The sequence below is a fragment of the Podarcis cretensis genome (genome assembly GCF_951804945.1).
Source record: "Podarcis cretensis genome assembly, chromosome: 7".
Classification (NCBI taxonomy): Eukaryota; Metazoa; Chordata; class Lepidosauria; order Squamata; family Lacertidae; genus Podarcis; species Podarcis cretensis.
The window spans coordinates 65,279,494-65,307,323 of NC_137176.1; the positions used below are offsets into that span (position 1 = coordinate 65,279,494).

The following is a 27,830-nucleotide window of genomic DNA, read 5'->3' on the forward strand; positions in this document are numbered from 1 at the left end:
GGAAGTTGCGCGTGGCCGCCTCCTAGAGCAGCCGGGTTTGCTCCCAAATCTGAGGTTTTCTTGGTTCCCCGTCCCCCTCGTGGCGGACCTTCGGCGAGTCGTCTACGGTTTTGGATTTCCCGCGCGCGAGGGGCGTCCTACGTCCGCGCCGACGTCACGAGGTAGCGCCGGCGTCTTCTCACGTGACTCTCGTGGTGCTGGGGGAGGGGCGGGGGTTAGAAGGATTGGTTTTATTTACTATTTTCCCCCTGGGTACTCTGAGGTGGCCGACGCATGCGCACGGCCCGCTTCGCCCACAGCTCCTTGGGTTACACAAGTTCTGAGGTGAGGCTGGCCGTTGGAGCCGCCACCCCAGATTCAAGTATCTGGGAAGGGCTTCGTCGGTCCCATTATTATTATTATTATTATTATTATTATTATTATTATTATTTATTACGGTCCTTCCCAGGCCCTGCAGAGAAGAGGAGCCGCTGCTCAGGGAGGGGCTGCTGCGCCCTTTTGGACGTTTGTGGGAAGCAGCTTCGGAAGGAAGCCTCTCTGAGGTGTGTGTAAAGGAGCGAGCGAGGGAGCAGCCTGCGCTTGTGGGAATTGCGCCTCGGAGGGGAATGGTGGAAATGGGAACCCAGGTGGGGGAGGGGGGACTTGGGTCATGCCATTCATTTAAGATGCTTTCTAACATTTGGATCCTGCCCGTTTGCTCCCCATCTCACCCCCACCCCCAGAAAAAAGGTCCTTTTTCTCGGGCTCAAAAGGTAGGATAAAGGAGTGGGAGGCAGGCGGGCGAAGTTTAGCTGAAGCACAAGTTCTTAAACCGAACAGGTAACAGTGAAGCCTGGAAACTTTCCAGAATACATAATGAAAGTCGGATCTCATCTAATTTATGTTTGCATTTCTCAGGGATACTACACACACACACACACACGTGTTACTGTAGCCGAGACGATTTTCCAGTTTAAATTAGCAGCGATCCCTAGACGGATGTTTGTTTTGACCAGTGGTTATTTTCTTGGGGGTTACTGAAGGATATGCTGTACTGGCACCTTTACACAAACCCCCACCCAAGATGTTAAATGTGTGGCACACACAGTAACAACTTAATGGTGAGTGCCTGCACCTTTTTTATATATAAAAAGCACTGGCTTTGTCTCTTCTTAAGAAGCCCGAGGAATATCCTTGACTTACTTTTTAAAAAAAATATATAGATGTGTCATATATATAGTTTGGTTAAAGTGTGAGGGTTTGTTTGAAGGTGGTGTACCTGCTTTGAGTTCCGTATCTAGAATGAAAGTCCAAATTGAGGTCTGAAAGGTGTACCCTGTGGGGTAAACTTTGGCGGATGAATGTAGGTTCTGCACTGGGTGTGGCTCCTATGCTAGGATGGCAGTGGAGAACTGAAGGCTATGAGGTCTGTTTCATGTTTTCTTTGTAGAGTCCATGTCTCTTTAGGTATTGTTGCTGGTGCTGCACTAGTCTTTCCTGCTGTATCGTGTATATTTAAAAGAATAATATGAGTTATTCCCCATCCTGCACCCCTAGGTCCTAGAGTGGGTAACATTTAAAATATAGCATAAAAAACTTATTTTAAAAAAATTACAATCAAATATGCAAATTGTGAAGGACAGTTAAGTGTCAGACACCTTAGTTGTTGTTTAGTCGTTTAGTCGTGTCCGACTCTTCGTGACCCCTTGGACCAAAGCATGCCAGGCACTCCTGTCTTCCACTGCTTCCCACAGTTTGGTCAAACTCATGCTGGTAGCTTCAAGAACACTGTCCAACCATCTTGTCCTCTGTCGTCCCCTTCTCCTTGTGCCTTCAATCTTTCCCAACATCAGGGTATTTCCCAGGTCAGACATGTTAAGCTGTGGCCAAATATCCTGTATTTTTATCTTGTGAACGACCCTGAGAGCTTCAGATGAAGGATGGTATTTACATTTAATTAATAATAATAATAATAAATAGAACTCCCCAAGTCTTTGGTAATATGTGCCTTCCCTTAATATGCTTTACGTTTCTGCTATGAGAAACACATCAGTGTAGCTGTGGCAAACAGTTGCCACACAAAGTGATAATTGTATATGATTATCATGTGTAATTCCCTACACATTTGGGGAGCATATGCCCAGGGAAGCCTGAGGATCAGTATAGCAAATCATTCACAGCTTGAGCATATGATTGAGTTGAAATGGATGGGCGTGTAGTTATCGTGTGACAACTAGAGCATTGTGGGTGTGACATTTGTCTATGAATTCAGACATAACAGCAAGCCATAGCACAGGCTCTGTTTTCAGTGCCTAGTTTATTGGCCCTCAAACAGTGGTTTGTAAGCTCTTTTCTCTTGTAGTTCCATTTTCTAGACAAAAGTGTGTGTTTACTGCATTTGTTTATTTAGGAAACAATTGCTTGTGCAGAAGTAATAATAGTGTTGTTTGGAGTACACTGTACCTTAGCATACACCAGGTCCTGTTTTCTGAGCATTCTTGAGACATCTAGTTGGCTTCAAAGGAATTCTGGTTCAACTCAGCATGGTTGTGTTTATGCTAGTATTGTAAATAAGGGTGCCATTAGCATCTGGAATGGACTGGAGTCCCAAGTTCTGATTCAGTTGTTCAGGCCTACTAGACTTCTTCTTGACTTTAGAAAATAAATTGTGTGGGTTTGCAGATAATTTAACACATAAGTCTTCCAAGCTTTCCTAAAGTTTCATAAACTAGGATGTTGTTTTTTCTCACCAGATTGTAGATTTACTAAAATGAAATATTACAGAGCCTTTAGCAGGAGCAGTACATGTGTTCTTTCTTGTTTCATTATACAGGGAGAAAGAAAAGATCTGAGATAACAAGGTCCCTACTTAAAAACTTTTTAAAAAGCTCAACAAAAATTAAATTTTGAATGAAAGGCCATCTTTGATATGAAATGCAATTTTCTAAGATGTCAACCCCTCCCCTCTTTTACATTTAGCATAAGCTGTACTATTTATTTCCTATTTTGCTGAAAGCACATGCTCAACTTTAAATCCGCAGTAAAGGTAAGGGGCACGTTGACATTTGCTAGCAAGTCGGTGGAAACATCAAAGAATCTTGAGCACCTTAAGGACAAATGACTTTATTGTGGTATAAACTTTCATGGGCTGGAGCCTCCACCTTTGTGGTTGTTACTGGCACCAAGTCAATGCATATCTGTTTACCCAGGCATTTTAAATTGCTCTGACTACCTCCCTTGCTTTTATAGTTATTGTTGCCTCTCAGTTTTATGGTTAGTAACAAAGTGTGATGTTTTATAACATTGTGTTGGTTGTTGTTGTGGATTGCCTTGAAATCCATCAAGCTGAAGGGCTGTTTAAATTTTGTAAAAAATAATAATTATTATCCTGGCAGTCAAAAAAATGTTTGTCTCAACTTTAGTTCAATCCTACCATATCTAAAAGAGCTTGAATGCATGGTTTAGTGTGGCCCATTATAAAGTCTGAGAATCCTTGGAATGACAAACTATTTAAAAAAGAGGCTTTTGGCCTACACCCAGAAGTGTGATTCATCACATCACTCTTCTACAGTGTTGCTGTAAAGTACCAGAGTTTAGGTAACTTTATGTGTCTACAGTATAAGTGTCTTAAATATATTGATGCAATTGTATATACACTTACCTGGTAATGTCACATTGAAGTCAGTGGGACAGACTTCTGAGTAGTACCTGCAGACTGCACTGCTGTGGCATCAACTTTTGTAAACTAGAGCTCATTTCACTGAATGCATGATGTTTTCTCCTTGGTTGGTAGGTGTATATGCAGATGTACAGCTGATTGGTAAACCTATTGAGCAAGTTATTATTTCTGCTGTGTGAGAGTGACTGCAATCCATCTTGCACATGAATGCTTTTTATGTTCATGGTAGTTTATCTGTGAATGATTAAGCTGCTGGTTAGGGATTTATGCTGCTTAGTTCTGCTATTGACTTGCCAGCAAAGAAACCTTTTTCTTTTCTGCTCTGGAAGGTGCATGTCTACCCAAGATACCCATAGTCATGATTTATTGAATGACTGTTGGGCCACAATCCTGCTTCAGTGGGCTGTGCTTAAATCTTTGTTGGATTTGGACTGTGAGCTGTTAAAATGACCCCAATGTTAAGTATACTTGTTGCTTGCTTCCCATCCAGTGAGGCAGATGGCAGCGCAATGTGTAACAAAGGTGGAGCTAACCATCTCTTGCAGCAACCTCCTGGATAAAGATGTTGGCTCCAAGTCAGACCCATTGTGTGTGCTGCTTCAGCACACAAGTGGACAACAGTGGTATGAGGTATAGTATGTTGATACTTAAATATTTCTAATAAAGTTTCTTTTCTGGCTATTAGCTCTTTGTTTTAATTTGGTCTTTAGAAACATCAAATTCTGGGATGTAAAAGTGAGTTTTATTTCTTTGAAACACCATGTGATGAACTCTCCCCATCACCACCCAATGTCTTATACACAGGTTGATCGCACAGAAAGAATCAAGAACTGTTTGGACCCCAGGTTTTCCAAGAGATTCCTAATTGATTACTATTTTGAGCTGGTGCAGAAACTCAAATTTGGGATTTTTGACATTGACAATACAACTGTTGAGCTGAGTGATGATGACTTCTTAGGAGAATTTGAATGCACACTGGGGCAGGTAGGTGTAAATAACTCATGGAATTCTCTCACTTTCTCTCACTTTCAGAGAGTTTTATTGGTTGCTTTATTTACAGTTCATTTGGTTCTGTCCTGAGAAATGTCATTTGACCTGAAACATCATTCATGCTGGTATTGTTCCTTCACCCAGCAAAACCAAGAAAAGGTCAAAGCGGGAACAATAGCATGTTGCAGGTTCTCATTTTGTAAGTTCTGCTTTTCAATAAGAATTGAAGTAGTAAATTGCCTTCCTTTTATAGGCAGTTTATCTAATGTTATGTTGAATGCTATTGTTACAAGAACTAACCTCTGTGGTTTATCATTCCTTGTTGCCTTATTCCTATGGATAAACTGATTCCCTGAACATAAAATCTGATTTGTGTAAACCAGTTTCCTATTGCAGGTAAATTGGGAAACCAGTCAGATTCTGGCTACTTAACCAAGATTAATCCTCCATTTTCTAGTTACTATGTAACTGGTAAAACTGGTTTAAACAAACCATGATAGAAGTAACAAGAAGTAACAAAGGGGTGACTGTGTGAGCAATTTGGGCTGGAAGTATCTTAAGAGTCCATATGTATAAAATTATTACATACGCAAAAGCAGTAAACAATGTTTTGTTAAAAATAAACCCTGTTTCCTTATGCTCTGCCTTGATTGCTGAGATCTGTTGATGGGGCACCTTTGGTAGTTCCCTTCCATTCAGCTGGCCTTTTCCAGGGGCTAAACCTTTAGCTTGACATGCCCTGCCCTGTGAATTCCTTCTTAACCCTTTTTAACCCTGAGACTCTTCACCAACCAGATCTTAATAATGTGTTTTGTGATTTTATTGAAATACTGTACTTTTAGTTTATACTATGTCTTTTGATATTTTATATGAACTTGTGGTTTATAAAAAATTGTAAAAATAAAAATTAATGCATGGGTTGATGCCAATTCTCAGTTAAATAAACCATAGCATATTAGTCAAATAATTGCATCTGAACTGGCCTGTTGTGTTACTGTTTTTTCTAGTCATCTGCTAACAGCTTTGACTAAGTCACCATTTATAGAATTCTGTAGACAAGGTAAATTCTTAATCTGTTGAGTTTCTGGATATTTCTGTATTTTTACAGATTGTTTCTAGCAAAACACTCACCCGGCCACTACTCTTGAAAAATGGCAGACCTGCAGGAAAAGGAAAAATAACGGTATGAAAACACAAATGGTTTTTTCCCCTTCTGGTATTTCTTTGTGGACAAAGATTTTGATGACCCAGGGAAACATGAATTTAGTCAAAACTAAATTTAAGCGGCTTAGGGACACGGGTGGCGCTGTGGGTAAAACCTCAGTGCCTAGGACTTGCCGATCGCATGGTCGGCGGTTCGAATCCCCGTGGCGGGGTGAGCTCCCGTCGTTCAGTCCCAGCTCCTGCCCACCTAGCAGTTCGAAAGCACCCCCAAGTGCAAGTAGATAAATAGGTACCGCTTTCTAGCGGGAAGGTAAACGGCGTTTCCGTGTGCTGCGCTGGTGCAGGATCGCCAGAGCAGCTTCGTCACGCTGGCCACGTGACCCGGAAGTGTCTCCGGACAGCGCTGGCCCCCCGGCCTCTTAAGTGAGATGGGCGCACAACCCTAGAGTCGGACACGACTGGCCCATACAGGCAGGGGTACCTTTACCTTTACCTTTACCTTTAAATTTAAGCGTGCTGAAATTCTGTGGAAATTAATGAGATGCAGGTTGGGATCCTATGTACTTTCTAGGAAATAAATGAATTAATTAAGACCTGTTTTAATTGTTTTAGGGTTTTTTTCCCTACATTTTTCTCTTTAAATTTCATTACCAGAAGGCAGGGGCTAGTTTTAATTTAAAAACCAATTAACATGCCTAGTTCTGCATCTTTCATATTTTGTATCTGAAATAGCAGCCTCACATGCCAGCTGGAGAAATTGAAAACTGACTGAAATTTTTCAAAGCAGGGTGTTCATGCATTATGAGTCTGTTGTGGCCAACCCTTTAATGTTCTAAAATGGGAGGAAGGAGCATCTTCTTATTACTATAAAACTGTATTCTTTTTTCATAGCTGTGAACATGTTGTTACTGCTTTTGAAAATAATAAAAAAATAATAGAAATAGAAATGTTACTTCAAATTTTACTACACTCCATTTGTCATACGTTTCATTCTACTGCCCATAAAAGAATTCTATTACATACTTTAGAATGCAGTATCTTATCATGGTGAATGTTGTCTTTGTGTGCTTACTTAGATTACTGCTGAAGAAGTAAAGGATAATCGGGTAGTCATGTTTGAAGTTGAAGCAAGGAAACTGGACAACAAGGTACTTCAAGGTTGCAATTCTATACAAGTTTATCTGGTGTTAAATCATATTGAGCAATGGGCAAAATCCAACTTTGTCCTCCTACCAAATGGAATTGACTTGTTTGTGCAACAAGATTTGCTGTTTCTCTCCTTTTTCCTGCAACCCCTGCAGGGGAAAGGAAAGGGATGTTGGATGTTGCCCCGTGGGATTGACTTGTAAGCAGACAAACATAGGATTGTGCTCAAAGTGTGTGTTCTTTAATTCACAGCTCAGGATTGTGCTCAAAGTGTGTGTTCTTTAATTCACAGCTAAGGAAGAACTTTTTAGTTTTATGCTGGAACACATGAGAATTGTATGGAAATATTAAAAGATGACCTTTGGATTTCTGTTGAGTTGGAAACATATGAACAGGGCAATTTTGTAGTGACATGGAATAACTTAAAAAGTTTAATCTGTTGAACAAATGAACCCAGTGGTTCCCTTATGTGCTCTGCTTTGTGAAAACCACTGCAGCTTAAACTGGAAAGCTATATGGATGCAACTGGCTTTGTAGGCTTGGTTTTAATTGGCTTGTGGTGAAGTGAGGGACATGAGGTAGGAGTTGATAATGCAGGTGAGCTGCGCACAGGTAAGCTGAAAGCGAGCTGCCGGCCAGCCCTGTGGAACCTCCTTTTATTGAGACAAATATGCAAACCCAAGCAGATACATTTTGTGCTATGACTTTTACACATCTTCCGGTCCCGAGATAGTGGGGTGGTACAAAGCTATTTTGGCACCTGTTTACACCACGTCATTTCCCCCTTGCACAGTGTATGGTGAAGGAGACAAAAGGTCTCAGAGACAAAGGTTACAGACAGGACACCACAGACTATTGAGACCGCAAAAGGTTAGACAGAGGCAACAATGTTCAGACAGCCATGGCTTTGTCTGTGAGGGGTGTGTGTGCTCCGCACCCCAAGGTCACGCGTGCAGGCAGGCTGAGGCTGCCTGCGGGTGGGGAGTGTGCTCCCTCCGGACCCCACTCCCCACTCTGCGATCATCCCTACATTGTGGAAACTGTAACCTGCTGGTTCACACGTCAGGGCAAACTGTGGTTTCCATGCAAACAGAATTAAAATAGAGTGAGGAAGGGAAGAAGGAGCACACATACATGCTACATCATGATTCAGCTCTGCATGTGAACCAACTCAAAGAGGGGATTTCAGTTTGTGCTGTTGTGCTGTGGGTATCTGGTTTGAACTTCATAAAAACTGAAATATACTTTCAGATTTGGGGATGAAGCACTTGCATTTTATGTGGTTCCCTTTGATATTTAAATAAACAACTTTGCATTTAGTCCGCTTTGTCATAAATTACTGAATTTTCTGATCTTTGGTAGTATGCTAGCAAGATGAAGCCACAAATTTGTAAACTGCGTGTTTCATAGTTTTTTTTACATCGAACAAATAGTTTGCAGCACTCGACACCTGAAAAAATGTAACCAAAATATTTGTGCAGTTCATGTAATTCATACACCATACACACAGCTTTGCTATATGTGGCTTCATTTTGCTCTTCCATGCTTATATTTCATGACTTGTATTACTTAATGCTTTTACTTCTCCCCTTGTTGCTATTTCTGGTGATTATGGCTATTGTTGTTAGAGAAAGAGAGGGATAGAGAGAGAGAGAACTTCTACAGAAATACTTAACCACTACCATTGTTCTGAGTGGAGTTGCAGAGACTTGCATTCACGGAATTTCCCAAGGAGGGATTAATAATCTGAATGCAACTATGCATGTATGTGCAGCGCTGGTGGAAAAGAGGAAGTGAACTGCATGTTTGTACTTGGCATATAGGTGGTGTCTTTTTTGAACAGGAAGTAATGTAGTGTAAAGTTTATTTAATGGACTTTCACCCCATTATTTAGCTGAAAAAACTCCAAAGCAGCTTATGAATATCAGTAATAAAATAGTCCAGGCTCTCAGTTTTACAATCTAAAAGTCATGACGCACAAGGAAAAAGGGAGGAAGAAAAAAGAAGTTGAGGCATCAGTTCTTAAAGTTACTGTTCTTATAATGACCAGCCAGGATGGCAGCAATTCAGTTAGCTTAATGGAATAGTTTCTGTTAGGTGACAGTTGAAGGCAGGGCCAGGGGCAGGTGCTTTTCTTCTTTTTGCTCTGCAGCCTGACGTTTGCAAAAAAAAACCAACAACCCCATCCTCTAAAGACAATTTTGAAGCAATAGCCTTTGTTTTAATTGCAGGATTTCTTTGGAAAATCTGATCCTTATTTGGAGTTCCACAAGCAGACCTCTGAAGGAAACTGGGTGATGGTGCACAGAACAGAAGTAAGGTGGTTCTCGTTCTTTTATGAAGTGGGCTGATTTCACTCATTGTCTATTTTAATACTTTTAGTTCTGTTTTTATGAGGTACTACTGGTTTCTATAACTATAGCACTTTCAGAAAGAAATTTGAAAGCTACTGTATCAGGCAGCATCCTATCCTACTGTGATATGTATGGGAAGCTCCAAGGATAGGATTAGCGATAGTTATTGGAACAGCCAAAGTTATAAAAAGATGGTTAATGCAAAAAACCCACAACCTTAATAATGTTTTAACCATTATTATTTTGTATTTATTTAGGTTATTAAAAATAACTTGAATCCCGTATGGAGGCCATTTAAAATCTCTCTCAACTCTTTGTGTTATGGAGATATGGATAAAACGATCAAGGTAATGTATAAAGGATGAGGAAGTAGAATGAGTATTTAAAACTAAACGTGAGCCTGGTTCACATGCCATACTAAGCCCAAACATTGTTTATTCTTGGCTACAGTCCATGGTTAGTGAGGAGACTGCTTAAACTTAAGTCCTGGTTCAGATAACATGCCAAGTCTAAGCTTGCCTTAGCTCAGTCGCAGCAAAAAAGTTTGGAGAGGAGCAGAGCAGCTATGAGCATTCTTGCTAAGTCAACATTTGGCTTAGCATGTCATGTGAACAGACTCAAAAACTATTTTTTTAAAATCTGTTCAGGGCCGGATTCATCTACCTAGTCCCTCTAGTGGAAGATAACCCAAGGACTTCTGATAGAACAACAGGGCCTTCCCCACCCTCTCTTCTCTCCCTGTGCCTCTGGGCCTCTCCCAAATCTGCTCTGGAGGGTCAGGAAAAAACCCCCAGAACAGGTTGCAGGGAGAGGAGAGGGAAAACCATTCTGTCAGGCAAGCAGAAATACTTGCGCTGATAGAATGATTCCCTAAGTGCCATGTTGAATTCCACCCTCAATATTTACAATTACATTTTTGTGTGTTATATGGGCTACAAGTGAGCTGTCGGTATGATCCTTTTCTGAAAGTGTAGAAGTTAGTTGGCAGTAGCAGAAATAGCAGCTACTGGGTGTTTGAATACCGTGATGTGGAGAGAATATACCTGAGCTGTTAAATGGGACTTCCTTCTTTTTTGCTTAAACACATTGCATATACTTAACATGCTTCTCTAAAGATCAAATATCTTACTGGACTACAGAATTCTATAGAATGGGCGAGGTGCCTGTAAAGTAAATTGTTTAACTAAGCTTTAAGAAAGAAGCATTCTTAAAGCTGTGTTTCACCCAGCATTCATAGCTTCATTAAATCTAGTGTTAGCACTGTGCTTGTAACCCAAGAGTCGCCTAATAATACTTTAAGCTGTAGTTTGTCCTTGTTTGTTCCCTTTTGCCTTTATTATGATAATCTTTTGCTCTCTTTAACTTGCATTGATGAAGGGTGTTTTCTTCAGCTCATTAATGCTTATTTCATCGTGACTTAGTAGCTGGCCCCACAGCAATCCTGTAGAGTCACCAGATCTCAAGCCCTGCTGGTCTTGTAAAAGGTGTGCATGTCTGGAGTGTAGGTGATGTACTTAGCCCCCTGCCCCACCCCACCCCACCCTCCACTTGCCATCCTGGGTGCATATCAAAGACATAGGAAGACTTTGGATCCCAAGCCACCTAAAGAACTCCCTTTTAATTCACCTTATCTGCTGCCATCAGCCTTCTCCATGTCAGCTTGCAAACTTAGGCTTTTGGTCTCTGTGCCCATAGAGAGGGTGATCTGCAAAACGAACTGGCCTCTTGGACCTCACCCCCCACCCCCACCCCGGCCAAAGGATTGCCCCTTCATTCATATGTTCACCATCTATTCTCATAATGATAAAAACACTGCTAGTTTGTTTCTGTATGTTTCTATATGTTATGATTATGTTTTGTATTTTAATTCTGTAGCAAAGTAAATTTCAACCCCTGCTGGTTTATTTTTGCTCCTTCATGAGCTAAAATGCAGTTTTCTGATAAACTGTTTTAACTTTTTTGGTGCAAACGGAATACAGAAAAACCTCATATGCATGCAGATCTGTGCCATTGTAAACAAAATCTGACCTTCCATGTTACATCTTCCTGAGGAAATAGAAAAAGGTGAAATAGAGTCTTGCAACCTTATGGAAAACAGTATAAAATGAAACTACTTCACTGTAATGAATAAGGGAAAACATTTTATACTATAATGACTGATCAAACAATGCTTTAATACTTTATGCACACAGTGTCTTATGTAACTGGCTATTTCATTATAGTAAGTAAAATCATTTTTCAAGCTCTACCCATCACAAGTGCCTTTCTCTGTGTTAAAATGGCTGTTTGTGTATTCAGTTATAATACACAAACAACTTGCTTTGATATCTCATTACGTTTCCCCCCGAAGTGTGTGTGTTGAAGTGAGTCATTGAAGGCTTCTCTTACTAGCAGCAGGCATGTAGTCATTCATTAGTTCTGTTGTGGGTGGGAAATATGAATATCACACAAAAACAAGAGCAAGCTTGAAAAGGCTGTATCAACTGTTAGTATATTGGGTTAAACATCAACTTCTTAATAGGATGAAATATAGCTATAGTAATGCAAAATTTGGCAATGTTCTTAAGAGCTCATACTAAAAGATAAGTTTTTGGTCCTATTCCTTACCCTTGAATTCAGCTTTACTCTAATTCTGTGTGCTGTCATTACATGAAAATCTGTTTCACAGATTCTCCTTGGTCATAGCAGTGTCTGCATGCTGTTTGCACTGATGGAGAGTGCATGTGCATGTGTGTTAACCTAATACAGTGATGCTCTTGCCATACTTGAGTAGGAGTGGCAATGGGCCCAAGGAACATCAGTGTGAGGTACAATTAAAAGTAACTAGAATTGTTTAAAATAAATGTGAAATACACATTGTACACATAAGTGGCATTTGAAGTTGGAGCCATAAAACAATTATTACGCATGCTTCGTATTTTCACTGAAACTACAGTTTTGGCTCTGTAGGTCACCGTTGCTGCATTTTAGTCTTGCCTGCCTAATTATCTTGGGACTGATACTCAGAAGTGGCAAAAGCCACACGATTTCTTCTCTTTTGCTCTCTTAAATTACATGGTGTCAGTGCTGTAACCACAACATACTGGGTTAACAAAGAATGCTTCTTTTTTAGGTTGAGTGCTATGATTATGACAGTGATGGGTCCCATGATCTCATAGGGACCTTTCAGACCACACTATCAAAACTGAAGGAAGCGTCACGACATTCACCAGTAAGTTCTTTCACTTCCCTCCCTACCTCACTGGTAGCCTTAGGCAATCCACTTTCTCTTCTATACAGGCCCTTCCTTATTTATTAGAGTTTTTATGCATGGCTTTCCTTCAGATCAGAGTATTTGATGGATTACAGCACAACATACAGCTTTAATAATAATACTATAAAATAGAACACAGATTCATACAACTTGTAAAAACAACAACACTAGGTAGGTCTCAAGTCTAATCTGTACCATCAGGTTTCACGGTCCCACCTGCTGCACGAGGTGGTAGGACCATGAACAAGGACTCTCTTCAGCTGATCTTAAGGTTTAGAGTGGCAGGTATTGGGAAAGGTGTTCCATAAGGTTTCTGTGCTCTGGGTTTAGTGTTTCATTGTAGTGCCTCCTTCAGAATCAGTGACATGATCCTATATGGTTGTATCTGATAACAGGCTGCAGTAGTTGATTTCTGCAGCCCGTAGATTTCTCTATGCTAACTTGTCTTGCTGACATACTGATTGGGTTTGTTATTTAGTAATATATGCAAAGCTCCCTTCCCCTCTCTTTTAGCACAGCTTTAGGGAAGGAAACACAAGTTTTGGGTTGTTTTGAACTAACCACATAGTTGTTATTAATGTCTGAACCTGAACAAACTATAGATCAACTGTTTTGAAGTTGACTTGTTTTCCTAAAGCATAAAAAAGGTAAAGGACCCCTGACAGTTAAGTCCAGTCACAGACAACTCTGGGGTTGCAGCGCTCATCTCGCTTTACAGGCTGAGGGAGCCGGCATTTGTCTGCAAACAGTTTTTCTGGGTCCTATGGCCAGCATGACTAAGCCGCTTCTGGCAAAACCAGAGCAGCGCACAGAAACGCCGTTTATCTTCCTGCCAGAGCAGTACCTATTTATCTACTTGCACTTTTTGGCATGCTTTTGAACTGCTAGGTTGGCAGGAGCTGGGACCAAGCCACGGGAGCTCACCCCATCATGGGGATTCGAACTGCCAACCTTCTGATCGGCAAGCCCAAGAGGCTCAGTGGTTTAGACCACAGTGCCACTTGTGTCCCACTCCTAAAGCACACTTAAGAATAAACATGCAGAACTAGATAAACTAATGGGAAGAATTTGAAACCGGCAGGACCAGAGATTCACAGAAGATTGGCGTAAATTTATGGACTATTTGAAAAGTAATTGTGATGATCAGATTACATTTGTAGGTTTGCAGGAAGTTTTGTAAGGGGAATAATTTGAATTATTGCATTATTGAATGAAAAGGATGACGTTAGTTATGATAATTAAAGGCAATATGAATTTAAGAAATGCAGATGAAATCATAAAAATGGGAGATCATCAGAGGTGCTGATGGAAGTCCAAAAGATTGTATAAGAGGTGAAATTTTGTGGAATGTATGACAATTAATATGTTTTTAAATGAATAATTTTTTTTAATAAAAAAAAGAATAAACATGCAGAGCATCAAACTCTGATTGGTAGACAAAAAGCTTCTGCTTACTTCCTTGCAGTTGTGCTGGAGAGAAAGTGGGGAGCTCACAAGCTGTTTTTTCATAAGCCATTCCTTGCTGCAAATAGACCAAATCTAGAAGTGGCAGAATGTAATATTGCTAAAGGGTCCCAGACTTCCTCAAGTTCTGTAAATTTTGAACTAAGTATGCTTAGGATATTAGTCTTAATATGTGCAATTTTTGCCCTGCTGCTGTTTTGTAGGCTGAATTTGAATGCATCAATGAGAAGAAGAAGCAAAAGAAGAAAAGCTACAGAAATTCAGGCATTGTGAGCGTTAAACATTGTGAGGTCAGCATCAATTTTTTTCTCATTCAATTGTTACGTTTACAGAAGTAATAATCACATTTGACATTGTATCATCCCAGCATAAAGGCATAGGATGCAGTCTTGAGAAAAAGAGGCATCCGTAGATATCCACTGGGATTTAGACAGCTAACTGTACTTAAAATATGTCTCTGGATTGTTCCATTAGTCAGGGCAAGGGTGTTAAACTTCTAAATACTAAATACAATAAACTAGTACTGCTTGCCAATGCTCTTTTTATTTTTAACAAATCTACAGTCAGTCAGTATAGAATTCCTTTAAATAGCCAAAATTTGATGCATAGTACAGTGGACCATCGGGTTACGTTACCTTCGGGTAACGTAATCTTCAGGTTGCGAACGTGGCAACCCCGGAAGTGGGTTTGTCGATCGTGCATGATCAGAAGCAGTCCTCCAGTTATTAAATCTTCAGGATACAGCCAGGCCTCCGGAACGGATTCTGTTAGTAACAGGAGGTACCACTGTAGAACAAATAATAGGTCTTATTGATCCCTGCACAACATAGGAGCAAATACTTTTAATGCATTGTGTTTTGTATTGTGAACAACTGTGGTATCATTTAGAGGAAGAGCTATGTATATATTTTTTTTAAATGAAACCACTTGAGAAGTGTTTCTCAGCATGCTCATGCAAAAGCACACAGCCACTTCCTTTAGTGTGCTCAGTCCTGGGCCAGTATAATATGCCCACCTATTCCCTCCCTCTTCACTCTGTCAAGAAATGCAAGCTCTGAGTGCACTGTATGTGTGAGTATACACTCTCTGTAATGCTAAACCAAGACTTTTTAAGCTCTGCAGAACTGGTCTTGGCCGTGCAGTTGGAGAAGATGAGAGTGGGGAGTTTGTTTTCTCAGTGCTTAATTCAGACTCATTGAAGCTCATCTGCATAGCACTGAATCATGATCTAGAAGTATATGGAAACACAACCTGAATGTGGGCAGGTGGATGGACCGTTATGTCCTGTGTTGTCAGGATTTTTTCATGCATGGTGCTGCATCTGCAGCAGACTTCTATTGAACTGTGGTTGTCTGTCTCAATCATCTAGCTTGTATATTAAGCCCATCTCTTCATTAACATTATTGCCACTTCTGCCATCATTGCAAATCTTTTTTTTTCTCTCTCTCTCCTCTACCCCCCTACGCCAAGTTGAAAACCCATGCTGATGGCTAAAGGGCTCAGCATTGACTGTAGGGGTGGCACTGTGTTCTGAAACCAAACCAATTAATTGCCATATCCTAATAGGTCTATGTTCCTGAGTGTATCACTGAGCGCTTTGATGATTTTTTTTTTTTTTTTTTTGCAGATTATAATGGAGTGTACTTTCCTTGACTACATCATGGGAGGGTGCCAGCTGAATTTTACTGTAAGTAAGCTGTAGCTCAGCTCTTTTAAGAGAAGTAAGGGGACCAAATCCACTTGAGAATAATCATGTGGGGTTGTCACACCAGAACCAAAGTCTGGACTATAATAAAGATCCTAACCAGAACTAGCTGGGATTTGAACCGTTGGCCTGAAAGCTACTAAGCACTGTGGGTGAGGAAGCATATAGAACATGCATGGTGTGGAATATGTTGGTGCTTCCCTCCTAATGGGGGAGGGAAGTTGAGGTATAGGAGGCTTCCAGTCAAGGAGGATCTGTACTTTAGAAAAGTAAAAAAAGAATACCTGATTTGTGTGAAAACTGTTGGTTAGGATCAGGAGTTGCTGTAAATCCCCACAGGAGCAGGAGCTAGAGCAGGAGTGGGCAACTCTAGATCCTTATTTAGGATGGCTTTTTAAATTCTGCCATCCTTTAAAAAGCTCAGGACACAGCATACATTGCTCTCATCCCCCCCATTCCTATTTTATCATTGCAGCAACTTCGTGAGAAAGGTTAGCCTGATTTTCTAGGAAGGTGCTCCCAGTAATTTTTAGGTTTAGAAGAGTGGCTGGAGGGAAGACTTATTCAGTCAAATGAGTAATTGAGATTTGTGCCACAATACTCATGTTTCACCCAGCTTGGTCCATTCTATGCTTGTTTTGTTAGTTCAGTAGCAAAACTAAAACTAAGTAAATTGCATGCTTCCTCAGCCTTGATGTCTCTTAGGTTCTCCCTGCCCAACCCAGTTTTTCAAGTAGTTGTTGTTAAGATTATGAATATTATTCTGCCCTTCACCCTGAGTTCCCAGGGCAGGTTATAACAACTTAAAATACAGCATTAAATACAATTTAAAACAACTTAGGATCAGAAAAATAGGGCGGGTTCTAAAAATATAGCAATGCTGAGCAGACAGTAATATTTACATCAGTGATGTTTGTACCTTTTGACAGGTTGGTATTGACTTTACTGGCTCAAATGGAGATCCTCGCTCGCCAGATTCCCTACATTACATCAGCCCTAATGGCGTGAATGAATACCTGACAGCCATTTGGTCTGTTGGGATGGTCGTTCAGGACTACGATACGTAAGTTTCTCTGCTAGTCTTGTTCTCAATATGCTTTTGTATATTAAAATTAAAGCACACACATTTAGAATTATGACATAACTCAGAACTTCAGATATATATATATATATATATATATATATATATACACACACACAGCCCCTCCCCAAAAAATCTGCTCATTTTTCTCCCCAACTTGTCTAATCCAGAAAGGTGGAGTTCTGGTTTCTTTTTGTCCTGACTTTGTTGAGCAATGTGTCTCAATGGTATATTGTCTTGGTGAAGGGAAGTGCAAATTTTGTCTAGACTTAGCAGTTCAGTTCTAGCGTCTAATGAATTAGTATAACATTAGAGTAATTATGTTGACAATATATGAAGATTGTACAGTGGTACCTCGGGTTACATACGCTTCAGGTTACATACGCTTCAGGTTACAGACTCTGCTAACCCAGAAATATTACCTCGGGTTAAGAACTTTGCTTCAGGATGGGAACAGAAATCGTGCTCCAGCGGTGTGGCGGCAGCAGGAGGCCCCATTGGCTAAAGTAGTGCTTCAGGTTAAGAACAGTTTCAGGTTAAGAACGGACCTCCAGAAAGAATTGAGTACTTAACCCGAGGTATCACTGTACTACAGATCCTGCTCTGAATGGATTGTGTTTTATTTTGCAGGTAGTTGATGGTACTGTTTCGTCACGGTTTACAAATCACCAGTGTAGCCGGCTGATTTAATTGGTTTTGTCTTTCAGCTCTCCTAGAAAGCCTTTCCAGAGGGTCAGGGGATCCCTGCTGGAAAAAGGGGGTCTGTTGGGGAGAGATGGGGATGGGAAATTTTTCCCTCAGGGAACTTTGTGTTCATGAAAGTGACTTTAGCATTTAATAGCAGTGCAAGCAAGAGATTTATGCTTTTATTTTGTGAAAGAATGTAGAACAGTGACTTGTTTATAATGGTTTGCTCTAAATTGCTTTTATAGAGATAAGATGTTCCCAGCTTTTGGGTTTGGAGCTCAGATTCCTCCCTCTTACCAGGTAAGGTGAAACAATTTTGTAAAAAAACAAACAAACCAACAAACCTGCCTGATTAGAAATGGACCTATAAAATAATTGGAACATCTTCCATATATTTACAGGTGTCACATGAGTTTCCATTAAACTTTAACCCATCAAACCCATTCTGCAGTGGTAAGTTTGAAAATTTTTAAGTTACGGATGTTAAAGAATTTCCTGGCATTTCTAGCTTTATTGTAGGTCATAGCAAGGTGACAGTAGCTCAGTTTGTATGTTTTTGAACTAGCACCATTATTTTTTAAATTTGCTATATTTATATAAGGCTGTCAGGGGGCACACAATCATTAAATGCTAAAATACAATATTCTAAAATGATAATATCACAAGTAACAACTTGTGGCCTAAAAATTCCCAGCAGAGAGAATAAAATCAGGTAACTAAAAAGTTACACAGCGCATAAACAGTGGTTCATTAACATTGTATAATTGAAAGAAATGTCAACTGGAAGAAATAAATCTGATCAAAGCTGTCAGGTCTTAACCCAAAATGAAGATAGGGGAAGATATTATTTATTAAAATTGTCACATAAATGAGAGGCCTGGGTAGCTTACAATTTTTTCCCAAGTTTCATTCTGTCTAATTAGTACTTGTGGAAGAAAGAATTGAAATGAGAGTGTGTTTACTTGAAGTTAATAGTAATTCTATTCTCTATTCGCTCTGCTTCTATGTTTGAGGCCATACTTGCTAATCTGAAAGGAACCTATAAGAGAGGTACTGTCAGTTTAGCCTCAAAGACCCCTAAGTCTTACTGTCCTGTAAACCTCAGCATCCCCCACCCCCTGCCCCATCACCACACTATTGGAATCTTAAGTTTTATACGCTATTCTGCTAGCTAGGCCAATTACCCTTACATGCCTGAGATAAGCAGCAGTATGGAGCTGTTAATCTGACAGATCCTTCCATAAGGACACCCTTTTATTTATGTATCTATATATGCTTACTGAAGCTTCAGTACACTAGAGTGTCATTGAAGCTGTGGAAGAGATGCTAATATTGAAATGTAGTGAAGAATGTTCACTTAACTTCCCCAGGAATCCAAGGCATTGTGGATGCATACCGGGCCTGCCTTCCTCAAGTAAGATTGTATGGGCCCACCAACTTTTCTCCAATAATAAATCACGTGGCTAGGTTTGCTGCTGCAGCTACACAGCAAAAAACAGCTTCTGTAAGTCCTTTGTAATTTCTAAATGGGCATGCTCTTACTCATCATTTATTGGAGGGCAATCCAACCCCGCTCCCCGGACATTGATGGTGGGAGAGATACCATGTAGGTGTCTATCTGCTCAGAGAGAGAGCACTGCTAATGTGGAGGTGGGGAGGGCAGCAAGCAGCAAGCCCTGAAAAGGTGTGTTTGGGAGTGGTGCACCAGTGGCTTTGGAGCTAGTGGGTTCAAGTCCTGAGGATTCCCTGAGGAGCCGGACCCTTCATGCAGGGAGGGGAGGCTATATTGCTGAGTCTGATGCCAAGTGTGGTGTTGGCAGCAAGAATCTACTTTTGCACTCCTGGGTGAGAAGTAGGGTCAGTGAAAAGCACAAAACTTGGCTATTTAACATGTGTGGACCCCTATGGAGGAAACTTAATTAAATGTTTCGTTGTGGAATCGAAGCTTCAACTTTAAGAGAGCTTCAGTTGTAGGCACTGGTGGAGTCAGATAATTATCTCCTGAGAGTTGATACACCCATAGAATTGGCCTTCCCCTGATGAAGACTTTGAGCCTTGAATGAATCTCATTCTGCACCAACCTTTTCCTTTGACAAAAGGGTGCCTCTATATCAGTGCCACCTGCGACTGTATTTCAGTTTATTTCTGTTCTCAGTTTTAACAAGGTATCCAATTGTTCAACAGCAATATTTTGTGCTCCTGATCATCACTGATGGGGTGATAACAGACCTTGATGAGACCAGATCTGCCATTGTTAATGCAGCCAAGCTTCCCATGTCCATTATAATTGTTGGTGTCGGAGGAGCTGATTTCAGTGCCATGGAATTCCTTGACAGTGACAGTGGGGCTCTGAGGTCTCTTTCAGGAGAGGCTGCTATTAGAGACATCGTTCAATTTGTGCCATTTCGACAGTTCCAGAATGTAAGTACTGTTTCTAATGACACCCTTAATGCTTGTTAGATTATAGCAGAAGATTCAGCCAAAATCTTGAAGTTCTGATGTGAGATCCAATAGCTTTGGCATTTTTGGCTTACAAAGTTAACAAAAGATCTGTGTGACAGCAGTTCAAGAAGAGCTATGGAAATCTCCCAGAAAGCCAGTTGCTGCTGGTCTAAATACATGTGAATTATCTTATATACACACACAAACAAGTAGGGTCTGAAGCTTTTTGCATGATGAGATATAATGAGGAACGGGAAAGTAGAGGTTTTTTTAATGACAGTGCTCCAGTAAAAATTGTCTACCACTTATAAACCAGTACAGAGCGCTCTGCTTGAGCATCTTGGACTGTGAGTTGGTTGAGAGGAAAAGAAGACGCTTCATGAACCAGTGTGATGGCAGCTTTAGATGTTCCTTCTTAGGTGGGACTGTACTGGGAAATTTATCAATGACCATTTCCTCTAGCAGTGTGAAAGTGAAGAAACCTGAGGCCAGAGGGCCTCCTGGGATGTGCTGTGACCTTCAGCTGATGATTTGATTGAGATGTTTAGGAGACACCCAACTGCTGTATGTAGCTTGCATATGAACCAGATTGTTGCAGGACTGGCTGTGCAGCCTAACAAGCTTTGCATAAAGACTTGGGACTTTATGTATCCGTTGCCCCTCCTGTGAGCAAAATAATTGAAAAATAAAAACAGGATGAAAGATTGTAATTCTGGTCTCAGTGAATAATTGTTTGATCTAAACATGATACTCTTAGTAACTGTGGCTGAGAATCTACCCTATTACAGAAGAATTGAGTCATTTGGCTAGTGCATTTTATGGATAAAAGAATATTGTGTCCTAAAAGGAAGGGTATTTTCCTTTTTTAAAATGTAAGAAAGGCTCCTATTACAGTCAAGTGATATGGAAGGCAAAGCTCATCAGTTACCCTAGAGTGAAATAAAAGGCAGACATTTCCTCTTCCTATTCAGACACACAGTCTATTGTGTAAATATCATTTCACTTATAGCCATTTTATTTGTAGAATAAAATTGGAAAGCAAAAATGCCTTTGCTTTCCAGAGAGCCCTTTTCTGAAGACCTGTTTGTGTGTGAAATCTCATAATAGGTTTTCTGCACATTTTATGCTCCATTTCCACTCCCTGCTGAAAAGCTGAAATTAGGGCATCAATGTTCCTTACTTTTCATTATTTGTTTAGGCAAACTGCCGTAGGGCAAGGGGGGGGGAATCCCTTACATTCTAATGCGCTGCCACTGTAGGTTGTACTTTAACTTGGTAGTTAATAGTTTGCCTTTATCACTCTGCATGTAACAGGATTCACTTACTATAAACAGACTCTGTTTTTCCTAGTATCTCATGCTTGGAACTTGAAATGCCCTTGGAGGAGAAGTTCAGGTTAAGTAATGCTTCAGGGAAAGGTTAGGGCTATATAGACTGGAAGAAATTACAGTCATTAACCAACCTCGGCAGCTTAATTTTTATGGCATGTTAACTGCCCTGGCTAGTGGCAGTTTTTATGGGCATTGCATAACGGTTATTCTCTCTGGATATTCTTATCATAAGTTGATCTGGTAACTATCTTGTGGATTATCTAAATTACATTCAGCCAGCCAGCTCTTATACGTGCGAGCCAGTCAAGTGGCTTAGGGGTTTCATAGTAAATGTTAATGAAATAATAAAATCCAGTGTGTCGCCCCATACAGATTAATGGTGGGACCAAATGGGCAAGTAAACTTTCGGCTGACATTGTGTGGTGTGCGTTCAAGGAAATGCCTTTAAGTTGATCTTCCCAAATCAGCAGGGACTACAATGTGTGCTTTTTTTGCTTGACTTCCGACATTCACTCTGTTTCTCCTTTGACTAAGGCTCCCAAAGAAGCGCTTGCTCAGAGTGTCCTGGCAGAGGTGCCTCAGCAAGTAGTGAACTACTTCAGCACTTTCAAGCTCCAGCCTCCAAACAACCCTGCAGCAAAGCAAGATGGGAGCTGAGCAGCTGACCCTGAGTATCCAGTTCCTTATGTGGGGAATGTCTTCACCACCTTCCTCTGCAGTGTCAACAGGCCAAGGTGGATGACAGGACCTTTTGATACAGCACATAAAATGCGTAAACTGTTTCAGATACTCCTTTCTTTCTTTTTTTGTTCTGGGTCGCCAAAGATGCCATTTTGCTTTAAGTCAATTGCAAGTGAGACTGAAAACTTTATTTAGACTTAACAAAACTCTCAAACTATGTACATCTTCAGGAAGAACATGCCAGTTTGCTTTTTTGCCATGCCATCACCCCTTTGGCTGCTTATAGTGCCCAGGACAAAACACAGTGTGCCTCCAGCTGCGGTTAGGTACAGGGCTTTAGTGTGCCTTTGAAAGCAGTGCGCTGTACCCATCTTGACTTCCTCCTTTAAGAGAGCCTTGGCTGCTTAAAGCTTGCATAAGCTTAATATAAAATCTTCAACCATTTGCAGAGAAGCATCAAGACCAGGGCAGAGCGTAAAGGTCTGTCTTCATTCTCCCCCCCCCCACCCCAAATGACTAGTATGTTATCTTTCTTGGCCATTTATGAACATTTGTATCATTATGAAACAGTGAAAAGTGAGTATAGAGTGGTACCTTGAAATGAGCTATAGTAAGACTTTCAGATGTAAATCATGTTGGTTGTTTTTCAAATCAAGCATCTCATGTTTATGCAATGTTGCCAGCAGTTGCAACGCAGAAGATATAAATTTAACAAAGATTTATTTGACTGTATATCATATAGTCATACCTTGGGTTACAGACGCTTCAGGTTGCGTTTTTTTGGGGGGGATTATGGACTGCCGAAACCCGGAAGTACCAGAATGGGTTACTTCTGGGTTTTGGCGGCTATGCATGTGCAGAAGCGCTGAATTGCAACCCGTGCTCTCGCAGACGTGCCAATGCGGGTTGCAAATGTGCATCCCGCACAGATCACGTTCGCGACCCGAGCGTCCACTGTATTATGAAGCTAGTTGACTTTTAGAGAATCTGACTAGAAAGTAATAGCATGTGACTTGTTGTGGACTAGGAAGCCCAGTATGTGCCAATGAGGAAGGACTCTTCCTTGATAGAGTATCTTTCTCAATTTTATAGCTGTCTATAGAGAGAGGTGTATATGCTACTGAACCTGTATTCTTTTTTCACTTTAATTTTTTACACTGTCTTGGTTTAGCTAGTTCTAGGATGCCCCTCATTTGTGCTAGAGCAAAGTTGGCCCAGAATGATTGAATTTGTGTTGTTGTTTTTCCCTTTTGCACAAGAACTAATTAGATTATTCTGTTCATTCTTCACTGTTGCCTTTGGGGAATCACTTACTTTTTTATTAACTGCTACAGTGACATGGATTAGACTGAGGTGTCTGAAAATGATTGTTAATTGTGTAGTAAGAAAAAGTGTGGGTCAGATCCACATCCTATAAATGATTGTTCAGGGTCTAGATGCACATTATTCCTCTGAGGCTGGAACCATATGCCTTCAGTCTTCATGCTTTGCCTTGTGGTCATGTTAAAACTCAAGGGTGTCAGATTGATGTTTATTATGCTCAATCAAATGTATCTGCTCTGTGGATAATCAAAAGTAGTGGTGTATTTGGAATTATCAGCTGTTGCTCTGATTGAATGTTTTATTCCTATAGTGGATAGACTACATCAAACTGTCTCTTGTTCTCAGACCATTGATAACTTTTATTTTTTGTTATGTCGCCTTTTGCAAGTTTTTATATACATCATGGTTTCTCATTTACTGGATAGCAAAGCAAAACTGGATTCAGGGTTGTTTTGAAATTACTGTTTAGTGGATTATAGCCAACCTTGTATAAAGTCCAGAAGTTTTGAGGATCACAGAATTGAAATACAGTTATTTTTCTTTCTCTGTGTGAATCAAATGCCCACATAACTGCAGCAGTATTCTGTAGCAAAGTCTGAAAAAACCCCATCCCTGTCTACTTTCGTTAATGGTTCACACATCTCATTTCAAAGTGAATGAGAAAACAGCATCTTATATGGATGCCATTTCCCACATGCATTCCAGCCCATTCAGTGTCTGTTCTGTACTGTGTATTTCTCATCTCATAACAGGCCTTTAATAGGTACAGTGTGGCTTGAATCTGCCAAGTTTATACTGTAATGGACTTCTGGACCTACTGAATTGTTCCTCTTTTAAACAATAAACAGGGGTGGGCCAGAATTCAGTATGTATATATTTTTTAAAAATTCCAAAAGCAGCACCCCCAGAAATATTAGCAGTATTTCCTTAATGTCAAAGCTTATTTTTATCTCCTCCATTTGTCTCTTCAGCATGAGTTATGCATTAGCACCACCTTGTGGTGGAAGTTGATCATTAGCTGCTTTTGTAACAAAAGGAATCTACTTTTTCCTGTATATTTTCAAAGCAAAATATAGCTTTATGAAGAAAGTATCTTATGGTGTATGGTATTTCTATGCACAACACTATTCCTTGTGTAATACAGTTTCTTGTATTTGAAGTTAGCTTCAGGTGTAACATTATCTTAATGCCATATAACACAGTATATTAAACTCCACTTACGCCCCTCAGCAATTCTAATGTCTTTTGTCATTTTTTAAAGCTCTGAATGTGCATTTGCTGATTATTGTGGCTTTCACAGAAAATAGAAATAATGTCCCTGCTTTGTACTTTTAAGAAATTAGCTTGTATTCTAACTTTCCTTCTGAAACAGAAAAAGAGCCTTCCTTCATTCCCTTTCTCTCTGAAGCCTCCTGCCACCCCTTGAAAATCCACTCCTGGGTGTTAGGGGACCCTTGCAATGGGGCAGAATATGATGCAAGAGGCTGTTGGGGCAGGATTGGGGAACTGGTTAGAAATCTACCATTCTTGGAGGAGGAGCAGCTTGGAATCCAAGCCTTTCAGGGATTTTTAAATACATAACTTACAAATGTTTGTGAGATAACGAAGTACAAATCAGTGGTAGAGAAAACTGGAATGAAGAGAGGGAAACAAGCAGACAACTATGAAGTTTAGCAACAGCATTTCATAATGAACAGCCCTGTGTTCCTGTAGATCAGTGATTTTCAAGCTTGTGGTCTGGCACTAAACTGACAACAACTTTTTTTCTCCGACAAAGATTTTGGGGTCTTTATGCTAACTTTGGTTTCTTCAGAATGAAAAAAGAGGGGTTGACATAGAAGCCCAATAGGGGGTGGGGCTGTAAGTGGCGGAGCAAGCCGATCAGGTGCCGGGGAGGGGGCGCATGAGCCCTGCACCCAGGGGTGGGGCCAGCTGGGGCAGGACGCTCTGTGGGGCCTCCAAGGAGTCTGCCTGCATCCTCTCCTCAGTCGCCCTACAGCTGAAGGGGAGTCGGTGGGCAGACCGTTTGGGGCAGTGCGGAGTCTGCAGGCACTCAAGCTACCACGTTACTCCAAGTCACAACTTTCTTGTGCTAAGAGCAGGGTAAATATGCCTTAAACGAATAAATCTGCATGGGGAAAAACTTTGGTCCTGGAGAGCCAGCTTCAGTCAGAACAGATAGAAGACATCTACTTTAATTTAAATCAGGATGAACATATGGAGTGGGTACCCAGATTTCTTGGTCTGGTTAATAGTCCAGTGGGAAGCCCACTCTATGGATGTTCCTCAACCATGTTTTACTTTCTTTATGCAAAAATTTCATTAGGAGTAGCTGCAAGTTCAGTCATCTTAAAAATGTTCTTCCTAGCCTAGTTCCAGAAATAATTACCCCCAAAAGGCATGGGTTACTTCTTTCTGGAGAACAGAACCACAGGGTCCTAATGATAAGAGGAGAGAAATCAAAATTTGCTAGTATGCTAATATCTCTGCAGCAACCTTTTCTGAATTTTTGCTCTGCCACAGATATTTTAATACTTTGGAGCAAATGTGAAGCACAAGGGTTAACTGATGTCCTCTTGCGGTGCTCCTTTCCCTAATCTCATGACATTAGAACAGAAAAAGGCTCATAAAGCAGCAGATTGGGTTTAAAACAGCTCAGTTAGGTAGGAGCTGACCTTTCTGCCAACAGTGGTTTATTAGCCGAGGAGAGGAAGAAATGGGGCTGTTACTCTGGAGGCTTGCTGCTCTAAATGAAATAGTGAAACAGGATGGAGGGCCATAAGGAAAGAACTCTACTGGGGAGAACCTATTATGAGCTCTCATACCCATCTTGTTGCTCTCCAAGGGCTGTGTAATACTCCACAAAACAGAGCTGCTTCTTAGGATGTAGGAGACGATTTCAATAGCAGCGAACCAGCCAGAGAGCTTTTTCCTCTACTGTCTAGCAAACGTGTTCCCCATCAAACGTGTCTCAGCCAGGGCGGCGGCGGCGGGGGAGGGGGTTAATTTGGCCCAAGATGGCAGTCCCAATGAAGAAAAGCCTTCCAAAAGGCCATTTTCTCCAGCTGAGCCTCAGAAGGGAGAGGCCCTGTATTTTTTATACTGAAATAGGTGTGAGGAACCCGTATAGATGCAAACTTTGGGGGGGGGGGACTGACTAATTTCAGTAGAAACATGTATCTAAAAATAAGCAGATTTGGTCCTGTAAAATTGAATTGGGCACCCAGAACTGGGTACAATGCACAGTAAGAGGAACCACCAGTTATACTTGATCCCTCACTTTGACTTCAACAGTAAGAATATCTCCTTCTCCAGGGGTGCTGGAAGGAGTCATGCTAATGATAAGGGACTGGTTAGTGGTTCCTCTGAGCAAACTAGGTTTAGGAGGAGCCGGTGGTGTTGGCTGGCTGCTGGGAGCTGGTTCTTCCTTATGAGCAGATGGTTCCACTTGCATCTGTGGCTCTTTGGCTTCTGGAGACTGTGTTGGGTTTATTTCTGTCGGTTTGGTTTCAAGCTTGGCTTTTTCTTTTTTGTCTCTTTCTGCCTTTCGTTCCTTTTCTTTCTTTGCTTGTTCCTCCTTTTCTTTCTTTGCTTGTTCTTCCTTTCCTTTCCTTTCTTGTTCCTCCTTTTCTTTCCTTGCTTGTTCTTCCCTTTCTTTTTCCTCCTGAAACAAAAACAGTTAAATATTAACTTCTCTTTTCCTTTTCCGTCTTTTCTTTTTCTTCTTTTTCTTTCTTTGCTTGTTCTTCCTTTTCTTTTTCCTCCTGTAACAAAAACAATTAAATGTTGTTAAAGAAGGATGTTTGACAGGAAATTAAGATCATACCTAAGACCTCTCTGCATAGTAGGTGAGTACAATCCATCAAGCACAGCTAAAGGGATACCCACATTGATTTCAGAGTGGCTTGACATTGTCTTTGAAGGTCTATAAATGTTCTACTGAAATTAGTGGAGTTTGCATCAGTCACATGATGCAGCGATGCAAGACAGGGCCTTCTTTGTGATGGCAGCTCAACCGTTGAGCTCCCTCCCTTCTGAAATGCAACATGTGCCTGCCCTTTTTTCATTTAGACACCAGCTTAGAACATTGCACTTTTCACCTAGGCATTAGGAAGTGGTTAATGTTCAGCTTGAATTTGTAGTTTGCTTTTTCAGTGGACTTTTATTTTTTAAACTTTTATTTTTTTTACTGTTACTGCCTTGAGAGATCTTTTGATACTATATTGATATCTGAAATAAACTGAAATATTTTAAATAAACAAGTATGCTCAGAACTCTCCGGAGGTAAATTTCCTCCAAAAAATGCCTCCCATGTGAAAAAAGCAGGCATGATCATATACTGAAAAATATTTTTGAGTGCAATTGGAGGAGAAAGGTCACTAAATGGTAACTTGCCCAGCAAAAAATAGCCACGTGCCTTGGCTCACTGTGAGAATGCAGAGGTGTGGTCCTGGACCTTTTTTTGTGTGTGAGTGATATTATGCTTACATGTCTATATTTTAACTGATGTTATTTTTATTGGTTACTTCTTTACTTGTTGTCGTGCATTTT

General features: G+C 40.7%; 2 protein-coding genes across 5 annotated transcripts in view; one reads left to right on the forward strand and one right to left on the reverse strand.

Annotated features, from left to right (window-relative positions):
* The first annotated feature begins 23 nt into the window (after positions 1 to 23).
* On the forward strand, positions 24 to 24,512 carry CPNE3 (copine 3). 4 transcript variants are annotated; one of them, XM_079983129.1, is made up of 17 exons: positions 29 to 161; positions 449 to 542; positions 4,149 to 4,288; positions 4,463 to 4,642; positions 5,757 to 5,831; positions 6,889 to 6,960; positions 9,190 to 9,273; positions 9,570 to 9,659; positions 12,425 to 12,523; positions 14,233 to 14,319; positions 15,657 to 15,716; positions 16,664 to 16,797; positions 17,748 to 17,802; positions 17,904 to 17,955; positions 18,873 to 19,006; positions 19,687 to 19,923; positions 21,810 to 24,512. In XM_079983129.1, exons 3-17 carry the CDS (start codon positions 4,157 to 4,159, stop codon positions 21,930 to 21,932), a joined length of 1,614 nt encoding a protein of 537 aa, XP_079839255.1. In that variant the 5' UTR covers positions 29 to 161; positions 449 to 542; positions 4,149 to 4,156; the 3' UTR covers positions 21,933 to 24,512. The 4 variants fall into 4 exon arrangements, with proteins under 4 accessions (XP_079839257.1, XP_079839255.1, XP_079839254.1 ...); XM_079983128.1 differs by lacking the exon at positions 29 to 161 and adding an exon at positions 197 to 324; XM_079983131.1 differs by lacking the exon at positions 449 to 542 and having other exon boundaries at positions 24 to 161.
* CNGB3 (cyclic nucleotide gated channel subunit beta 3) overlaps positions 23,770 to 27,830 on the reverse strand; it is a gene marked incomplete at its 5' end in the record, with an annotated part of 52,510 nt that continues 48,449 nt past the window's right edge. The window contains one exon of the mRNA XM_079982821.1: positions 23,770 to 26,946. Within this exon, the coding sequence (XP_079838947.1) occupies positions 26,542 to 26,946 (405 nt within the window). The 3' untranslated portion in view covers positions 23,770 to 26,541. The remainder of the gene's footprint in view (positions 26,947 to 27,830) is intronic.